The 9793-nt window shown below is 52.1% G+C and overlaps 1 protein-coding gene across 3 annotated transcripts in view; it reads left to right on the plus strand.

Moving 5' to 3' along the window:
- Nucleotides 1-8153, plus strand: part of LOC139681370 (discoidin domain-containing receptor 2-like) — a 72857-nt gene extending 64704 nt beyond the window's left edge. For all 3 annotated transcript variants that reach the window (XM_071574720.1, XM_071574721.1, XM_071574719.1), the window contains 3 exons: nucleotides 2386-2620; nucleotides 4660-4809; nucleotides 5907-8153. In XM_071574720.1, coding sequence (XP_071430821.1) covers nucleotides 2386-2620; nucleotides 4660-4809; nucleotides 5907-6047 — 526 coding nt within the window. In that variant the 3' untranslated portion in view covers nucleotides 6048-8153. The remainder of the gene's footprint in view (nucleotides 1-2385; nucleotides 2621-4659; nucleotides 4810-5906) is intronic.
- The last annotated feature ends 1640 nt before the right edge of the window (nucleotides 8154-9793 follow it).

Here is a 9793-nt window from a genome sequence, read left to right on the forward strand (position 1 = left end):
CTGTCACTCACATTGTTCTTCCTTGGTTTCCATTACTTGGCTCTACCTCTAGTTTTTCACTCTCTCCTGCTGATCCTTCAGCCTCTCCTTTTGTCCCTCCCAGCCAGACACAGTGTCATGTTTAGGCAGCAGGTTCAGAGGGCTGGGCTTGTTTACTGAGGGTGCCAAGAACCCCCTGCCAGAGAGGGCACCCAGGCCCTGCTGGTGCCTGTGGGTGTCTCATGGATGTGACAAGGTCCAGCCATCCCTCCTGTGTGTCAAACCCAGTATCTGGTGCCTGGTGTGGTGCCCAGCCCCTTCCTGCAGAGGTCACACATTCCTAAATCCTTCTGGCTCTTTGCTGTTTGAAATGCATCCCCTGCTGTCTCTGTGGCTCATCACAGAATCATTTAGGCTGGAAAAGCCCTCCAAGAAAAACGAGTCCAACTGTACCCCCAGCACTTACCAAAGCCACTACTAAACCATGTCCCCAAATCCCACATCCACATGGCTTTTAAATCCCTCTGGGGGTGGTGACTCCCATTGCCCTGGGCAACCTCTGCCAATGTCTGGCCACCACTTCAGTGAAGGAACTTTCCCAGTATCCAACCTGAATCTCCCCTGGCACAGCTTGAGGCCATTTCCTCTTGCCCTATTGCTGGGAGAAGAGCCCAACCTCCACCTGTCTCCCACCTCCAGGAAGTTGTAGAGAGTGAGAAGGTCCTCCCTGAGCCTCCTTTTCCCCAGGCTGAGCCCCTCCAGCTGGTTCTCCACCAGCTTTGTTGCTCTTCCAAAGGCTGGTCTGCTCTTCTGCCTTTGGGGTGTTGGCCCTGAGGCAACTCTGCTGAGAAGTGTGTCCCATCCTGTCCCTCTGCATGTGGAGCTGGCAGAGCAGGGGTCAGGAGCCAAGAGGAAGCTGCAGACAGGACCCTCCAGGCTGCAGGTGGGACAGGAAAGACAGGGCAGCTCAGATGGGAAGAGCAGCAGCCCCAGGCAGGGAGAGAAACACAACTGAATGTAGGATCTCTGAGGTTGTGCCCACCCTGTGCCAGAAACCAACAACCAGGTCAGCAGGGGACAGGTGGGTGGCCAAGTTCCTTCTCTGGGGCCTCAACAGGCCCACCCTGATCAGGAGGAAAATGGATCTGACTGTGGGACTGGCCCAGATGTCACCCAGCTGGGTTGTGGTGTCACCACACGGAAAGGTTGGAAGGGAGGTGATGCCCAACCCTCCTGCCATGGCTCTGGTGGGCTGAGGGGCTGCTCTGGATCACCCTTGGGATAGCTTAGAGTCTGGTTAGGGTGGATAGATTGCATCTGTTATCATTGGATGCATTACAGTGTTGTCATTTAGATAACCTGATGGTGTTTCCTCATTGTACCTTGATGGTACCTTAAAGGGGCTTATAAAAGGTAGGAAGAGGGACTGGTTACAGGGGCAGGGGTAAGATCAGGTGTTGGGAAGAAGGTCTTTACTCAGAGAATGGACAGGCCCTGGCACAGGTTGGGCAGAGCAGCTGTGGCTGCCCCATCCCTGGGAGTGTCCAAGGCCAGGTTGGACAGGGCTTGAAGCAACCTGGGCTGATGGGAGGTGTCCCTGCCCGTGGCAGGGGGTGGAACAAAGTGGTCTGTAGGTTCCTTCCCACCCAAACTGGGATTCTGTGATTATGACCAGAATGCAGAGAGAAGGAGAATTAAGTCTTTCTTTCTTTTTCTGATCTTTATGGAAATAGTGCTGTGAGCATTTTATTTGAAGTGTTTTTATGAGCACTTGGTCTTGTGAAGCACTTGAGAGGCACAGTGGGAACAACAGTGTGTGGAGAATGCTGAGAGTCTGATGGTCCAAACTCTATCATGCAACTTCACTAACACCATCTTCATTTTGCTAATGGGGGAGGTAAATTAAATTAGATGGAAAAATGCATGTTTTTATTTTCAGTAATGTCTAACATATTTTTTAAAAATAGTAAGCTCTCTTTAATGTGGAGCAACATATTTATGTTAATACAGGCATGCAATAGTGGTGGTGTCTGAAGTACCAGACTGAGTGCTTAAGATATGACATTCTGAGATTGTACAGCCTAATTTTTCATGTCACTCTCCAAAAAGTTGGTGCTTTGATGCTTGAACTCTTTGAAAATCTTGAGATTAATGTTTGATATTAAAAAAATAAAATCTAAAGGATGTCAGACTCTGAGGGCCTGAATTTCAGGGACAGCTTGTCTGTTCCTGCTTAGTCAGCTCAGGAGCCTTAGCCTGGCAGGGGAGGCTCTTTGTGCCCTGAAATGACACAGTTTAGTTCCACAAATCACATGGCAGGTCACTGTAACTCATCAAATGCAAGGAAGAGTTGAGTGTGGGGAGCTGTGCTGATCTTTAATCCTGTTGTGTCTTCCCTCCATGCAGCCACTCCAACCTGCTGTACATGGCCACCCAAATTGCCTCTGGGATGAAATACTTGGCCTCTCTGAACTTTGTGCACAGGGACCTGGCAACTCGCAACTGCCTGGTGGGCAACAACCACACCATCAAGATTGCAGACTTTGGCATGAGCAGGAACCTCTACAGTGGGGATTACTACAGGATCCAGGGCAGAGCTGTGCTGCCCATCCGTTGGATGGCCTGGGAAAGCATCCTCCTGGTAGGGACATGATCTTCACTGTGCCCCTGAAACAGTGCCCTGTGTCTGTGTGACAGCCCTTACAGCACCAGAATGTCAGCTGGGGGTGGCCCCAGGTGGGAAGTGCAGTGGGTTGTGTTGGACATAGCTCATACCCTGGGAAAGGAGGGTTGTTTCCTTTTAAATACAGCACAGATCATGGAATGGTTTGGGTTGGAAGGGGTCTTTGAACATCATCCAGTCCCACCCCCTGCCATGGGCAGAGACACCTTCCATAGCCCAGGTTGTTCCAACCAGGCCTTGGACACTTCCAGGGATGGGGCAGCCACAGCTTCTCTGGGCACCCTGTGCCAGGGCCTGCCCTCTCTCACAGGGAAGAATTTTTTTCCAATATCCCATCTATCCCTGCCCTCTGCCAGTGGGAAGCCATTCCCTGTGTCCTCTCACTCCATCCTTTCCCCCAGTCCCTTTCCAGCTCTCCTGGATCCCCTTTAGGCACTGGAAGGGGCTCTCGGGTCTCCCTGGAGCCTTCTCTTCTCCAGGTGAGCCTCCCATCTCTCCCAGCCTGGCTCCAGAGCAGAGGGGCTCCATCCTCTGCCCATCCTGGTGCCTCCTCTGGACTCTCCAGCAGCTCCATGTCCTCCCTGTGCTGCCCCCAGGGCTGGAGCAGCTCTGCAGGTGGGGTCTCACCTGAGGGGGCAGAGGGGCACAATCCCCCCCTGTCCTGCTGCCCACACTGTGGGACCAACCCAGGGCATGGGGGGGTCTCTGGGCTAGGCCATGTCCAGCCTGTCCCCACCAGCCCCCCCAGGTCCTTCTTCCAGGGCTGCTCCACCTGCTCCTGCCCAGCCTGGATTGGTACCAGGGGCAGCACCAGCTCTTGGTCTTGCTAAACCATTGTTCCCATGGGCCCCTTTGAGCCTGTCCAGGTCCCTGGGGATGGCATCCCTGCCCTCATCTGGGCCAAATCTCTCTTCTGTGCCTGCCCTTCAGGATTCCTGCTGGAAATTCAAGCAAGTTGCCTTTCTGCCCTGTTTTTCCTCCCTGGGAAGCTCTGAGGGGCAGGGACAAAGCTTGCTGAGTTTCAAGTGCCATGTCTGCTCTTGAGGCTGGGATTTTGTTTTGTGTTTGTGTCCTGCTGTTTCCCTTCAGGAGACTCTTCCACAGCCCCTTCTGGAGGCCATTCCTTAACACTCAACCCTGTATTTCTTAGAGTAGTTGGTGAGATCACTTGTATTTTCTTACAACATGCTCTCCAAGTACCCAGAAAATTGTAGTTACCAGTGGTATAAAGTCTGCCAGGCTTAGGCTTTTCCAAATTCCCCCTCTTTTCCTGGTTCCAGCTGCATCTGAACCAGAAGTCACTCCCATCTTTGTGTGAAAATCTCCCAAGCCTTGACAGACTGCAGGGGTTGCCAGATAAGCAGGGCTTGGATGTTTTCTGCCCAAACAGGCCCTCCAGCCCCCAAATGTTTTGTGTTATTTTCTGAACAATCTTTTTTCTCCACAAACACATTGTTCCAAACACAGCCAGTTTGGGCACATTTCTCCAGGACACAAAACAGGGACAGCAAGCAGAGTGTCCCTGGCTTCTTAATGTGCAAAAATCAAAATTGCCTTGGCCTTTTCTCTGAGTCTGGAGTCTGCTCCAGCTTTGCTTTCACCCCAGGGGCTTTGCTTTCCACTTCAAGGGTTCTCCTGTGTGCACTGCACTTTCAGGTGGAGGTGAACAGTGGCTGTCCATCCTCTCCAGTTCATTTTCTCCTGCTCCAAACAGTCTTTGGGACCTTCTCCCTGTTACAAGAGGTTTGCCCCAGTGAAAACTGCACCTCCTTAGAGCTGTCCTGTGTGTCCCACATGCTGCTCCTGCCCCCCCAAACAGCCATGCCATGCCTTGGTCCCTCTGTGTGTGGCTGAGAGCAGCTCCCCTGCTCTGCTGCCCCTTTTTGGGCCGTTTTCCCAGGGGTGGGTCCTGCATCCTGGTGTTCAGCTGCAGAGGGTGCAGAGTCAAACTGGGGGCTGTGAGCAGCTTGGCCTTACCAGATCCTTTCTGTCCACAGGGCAAGTTCACCACAGCCAGCGACGTGTGGGCCTTTGGGGTGACCCTGTGGGAGATGTTTGTGCTGTGCAAGGAGCAGCCCTACAGCCTCCTGTCGGACGAGCAGGTCATCGAGAACACGGGCGAGTTCTTCCGCAGCCAGGGCAGGCAGGTGAGGAGGCAGCACAGCCCCTTCCTTCCCTGGGGGATGTTCCCAGGGCCCCCCTGCTGGCCCTGCCTCACCTGCAGAGTCTCTGCTTCTGCTGCTCATCTCCTCTGGGCTCACTGCACCAGTTTTTCTCTTGGAGTCCCACTGGAAGAATTGCTTGGCCCTGTCCAGTGCTTCTTTCTTTTATAAACCACTTCCCTCTGCCCTCTCCTTGGCTTTTCCAGGCTCTCCTGCACAATTCCTTTGTCAGAAGTGCCTCTGAAAGATGAGGAAGCACTTGTGGAGGTGGGGAAGGAGGATTTGTAACTGTCCAGAGATTAGATATTCCCTCTAATAACTCCACATGTGCCAGGAAGCCTTTGGCCATCTCCAGTTGTTAAAGGGCTTTCCTGTGTCATTCTGGCTCCTCTCATTGGCTCCCAGGGCTGTGCTGCACCCTCTGCTGTTGCCTCAGGAGATACCAGTGATGGGCAGGACACTCCAGCTCCTCAGTGCCCAAAACTGTGAAGGGCCAGTTCAGAATAGTTCACTGTTCTCCCAGAAATCACCTTTAGCACCAGAGAATTCAGGGAAATAAAATTATGGGGGCAATTTATTCACTGTCTCCCAATTAATCAAGAGTCTAGAAGTTGTGAGCCTAACAATGAGAGAGGGAAATGAAGTCATTGTGCCAAGCTGTGCTGTAGAAAAGCTCTAAAAGGTGTTTTTCTGTCTCTGCTAACAAGCTGTCACGATGCTTAGAAAGCCTCATGGGTTGTCTACGGTGAGTTGAAAGTATTTGGATTTTATTGTGGTAAATTTGGGTTTGGTTTGTGTTTTGCTGTCTCGTGGAAGACAAATCCCTCTGAAGCATTTTCTGGGAGACAAAGGCCTGTTTTGTGAGCAGCTCATCAGACAAGTTGGCAGAGTGTCCGTGGTGCTGTTTGAGGTGGTGTCGTGGCTCCATCCAGACTCCCTGCCAGGCTCAGGCTGAAAGGGTTTCAAACATTGCATGGTGGCTGTGTCTTGTAAACCTGGAATGAAACTGTCCCTTGGTGTCACTTTAGCAAAGGTTCAGTTGTTTTGTGCAGATGCCACTGAAATAACTCTCTTCCTTTCAGATCTATCTCTCCCAGACTCCTCTGTGTCCCAACCCTGTGTTCGACCTGATGCTGAAATGCTGGAGCAGGGATATAAAAGATCGTCCCACTTTTGACATGATCCACCACTTCCTGCTGGAACAAATGGAATCAAACATTTGACTCCAGAAAGAGAGAGAGACTGTCGAGAACAGAGTGACTTTGGGGTCTCCTTGCCTGTCCCTCACAGAGGATGGTCAGGCCACCTCGCTCCCTCCCCGACTGGGCCCTATTTAAGTTGAGACGTCCATGGCAGCTGCTCATTCTATGGCCATGGTCTGACACACAGGACCAGAGGATCTCATTTGGTTGAAAAATCATCTCCTCTTCTGAATCATTTCCTGGGAATACTGTGAGAGGGGTTTTGTTGGATACTCTGACACCGTTGGGCGAGAACAATGAGTGAAACTCGGAGGGACTCGGAGCTCTCTGGGGCGGGCAGAGAAGGTGAGAGCTCTGCCACTACAGGGCTCTGGGAGGAGAGACTTCAGCCTTCCAGAGCTATTCCATGAACTCTGATGGAAGTCTTGTGCACATTAGCAAGTGTTTCTGTGTGCTCTTGCTACAGACAATAGTGAGAGGCCAGAAACATCTGGAGCTGGGAAATGGTTGAAGGGACTTGGGAACTGACGGAGCATTTTGGCAACCCTTTGGGAGTGACACTGCCAGGGTCTACAGAGGATGCTGAAACCAGAGTCCAAGATGATGTTCTGTTTTCCTGTGGTTGTTAAGCACTGCTTTGGTTATATATGTGCGTTTTCCCCACACTGGATTTTTTTTTTCTAGAGAAAAATAATTTTGGAAATGAATGTTTAAGGCCATGGGAAGGTCACTGTGGTAGAGGATCTTCCCCTGACCCACAGATTAAGGCTAGGCTAGGGAGTTTGTATTGAGAAGTAGCTGATACTGTACTACTGTCACTACGTAGATTTATTAACCTAATGAACTTGTAGCCACAATGGACTGATGTGCAATTAATCCTGTATAATTACCCATCAATATGAGATCTCTGAGTCAATGCTGTTACGTGTGAGAGGGAACTCAGATGTGGTGACCTCTGAGGGCAGACCCCTCTGTGTCACTTGTCACAGCACACGGGTCACTCTGGCACACCCTGTGTGTGTTCTGGTGCCAGAGGCTGCTCTCCAGGCCTGCAGCAGGTTTGTGCCATCAGCTGGGCAGCTCTGGCACTGTGGTGTGCCCTGGCACTGGGCTGGCACATCCCCTGCCCTGTATTCGGGTGCTCCTTGTCTGGTTACTCCTTGAACTTGGGGTTGGTTTGTGTGTCATGTCACAAACAGCTCATTCTCTGGAGGGTTTCAGAGGGCTCTGAATCCATTTGGAGTGAGTTGGAGAATTCAGTGTGTTCCTACAATAAATCCATTGTGGATTTACCAGGTGCCTGGGGAATACTCTGCTATTCCCTCTCTAATTGTTTAGCAGGATACTTAGGACCAAACCAAACATTTCATAAGCTTGGGAGAAGATGAAAGCTCAGCACTTGGCTTTTTTTTTAAGCAGCATCCAGCATAGCACAAATTTCCAGTAAAGATTGAAAAGATAATTTTTATCTTAGCCACAAGCAGAGATGACTGTCTGGCTGTGCTGTGAGCCCTGTGAGGGCACTGCTGAGGGAGGGACTGTCTGAGCTGTTACAACACAGGGATAATTGTGCTGAAAGCAAACCCTGCTTCTGAATTGGCAGATGCCAGGGTGGAGCATGGCATGGCTGTGTCTGCTCCCTGAGCACAACAAACTGCCCTGTGAAGTTTCCCAGGCACAGCTCACTGGGAAGGACCATGCCCAGGTGTCCTGTCCTGGCTGTGTGGGGTGTCCCCATCTGAGCTGCTCCTCTGGGCCCCTTTCTGGCTGAGGAGCTGGAGGGCCCAAGTCATCTCATCTCCCTGCAAGGGCTGCCCTGACTCAGGTGGGTCTCACCCAGTATTTCCTCTGGGACTGCCATTCCCTGTGTGTGCCATCTGTCCAGAGCTGGGAGTTGGAGTTGCTGCAGCCTGTTGGGCACCAGTGCCTGGCAAACCACTCAGCCATGGTGGTTCTGGAGTGTGTCTGTCCTGTCCCAGAGAATGCACCCCAGTGCCACCCAGCCCTGGGCCTGGTCTCCTGTGCTCTGGAGCTCCTGCTCCATCGGGATGTGCTGTTCATCCAGTGACATGTTGACATACCAAGTTTCTCTCATATCAATAAATTCTAATGATAACCTTGACAAAAGGGAATTTCTGCCTTTTTTTTTTTACCCAGGTGTTTGCCCTGAGAACTGATGTTATGGTGGGATTGGTCAGTAGCTCTTTGGTGAGAGTGTGACCCCCCAGGTTTGGAGGGAGCAGCCCCAGCTACCTAAACAAACAAGCTTTGAGAGGACTCTGGAAATGCTGGAAAGGTGCCAGCTCAGATCCCCTTGGGCTGGTGGGGTCTGGATGGTTGGTTGGTGCTGCATTTCACTAAACAACTTTTTTATCTGAGTGTTCTGATTTGAACATGATTCAGGCTGGGAGGAACCTTTGTTGGTCCCTTCTTGACCTGTCCACTGAAAGCTGAGATAATTTCCAAACTTCCTTGGGGTGCTCTGGGCCTGGCCCATCTGGGCTTTAAAGATCTCCAAAGTTGGAGATGCCACCCCACCCTGACCCTGCCCCAGGGCTGTTCTGTGCTCATGGAGAACTTTCTCCTTATGTCTGGTGGGTCATCACCTTGTGTCTGGTGCCTCTTCCCTCTTGGTCTTCCATTGAAAGGAGCCACCCTCCCCTGGCAGACCCATCCACCCTGTGCACCTGGGGTTGCTGGGCAGTTCTGCCCCTGAGCAGAGCTCAGGTACCTGGGCAAACTCAAATACATTTTATAAAGGCTGGAAAACCACATCTCTCAGTTTAGGCACCAAAGACAAGAGTCAAAGCAGCATTTTAATCTCAGATACAACGTTGGGAGAATTGAGGCACCTTAGAGGTGAGGACAACCCTCACATACTCACCAGGTTGCCCAGAGAGGTGGCAGATACCCCATCCCTGGTGGGCAACCTGCTCCAGGGGGAGGTGTCCCTGCTCACTGCAGGGGGTTGGACTAGAAGGGCTTTAAAAAGGTCCCTTCCAACCCAAACTATTCAGTGTTGCTCTGACTCGGTGACTCTGTGGTTACTGGTAAGTAGCTTTGAAACCTTGAGGTGTCTGCAGCCACTTGGCCAAGCCCTTCAAGGCCATGAGGGACTTTTGGGAGGGGGACAGGCTGGTGGCTGGTGTTGGAGTTGTGGAAATGATGCTGGTGCCAATGCTGGTGGGGATCTTTGGTAGGAAAGTGGGTGAGGGGTGATTTTGCAGGGACATGTGGTGGTGGGGGCAGGTTTAGGAGGAAATTCCTCCCTGTGAGGGTGGGCAGACCCTGGCACAGGGTGCCCAGAGAAGCTGTGGCTGCCTCATCCCTGGAAGTGTCCAAGGCCAGGTTGGATGGGGCTTGGAGCAACCTGGGCTGGTGGGAGGTGTCCCTGCCCATGGGAGGGGATGGAACAAGATGATTTTTATGGTCCCTTCCAGCAGAACCCACTGTAGGGTTCTGGGCTGTTCAGTGAACAGGAGCCTTGTGTTCTTCAGCTGAAGGGAGGAGAAACCCACCAGACACCAGACAATGTGACCATTTGGTGTTGGGAATGGGGACAACCTCCATCCTGCATGAAGCTGGCAAGGAAGGATCCCATCCTCAAACAGCCACACTGGGAGGGCAGTGAGGAGCAGGGAGAGGAGGGTGAACCTTCCACTGCACCCCTGAACCTGTGCCTTGAGGTTTCCTTCTGGAAGCCCCTGCATGTGGCTGGGGGTGTGGGCAGTGCTGGCCTGAGCAGGCACAGCCAGGCTCTCCTGAGG

This window comes from Pithys albifrons, chromosome 20 (assembly GCF_047495875.1).
Source record: "Pithys albifrons albifrons isolate INPA30051 chromosome 20, PitAlb_v1, whole genome shotgun sequence".
Taxonomy (NCBI): Eukaryota; Metazoa; Chordata; class Aves; order Passeriformes; family Thamnophilidae; genus Pithys; species Pithys albifrons.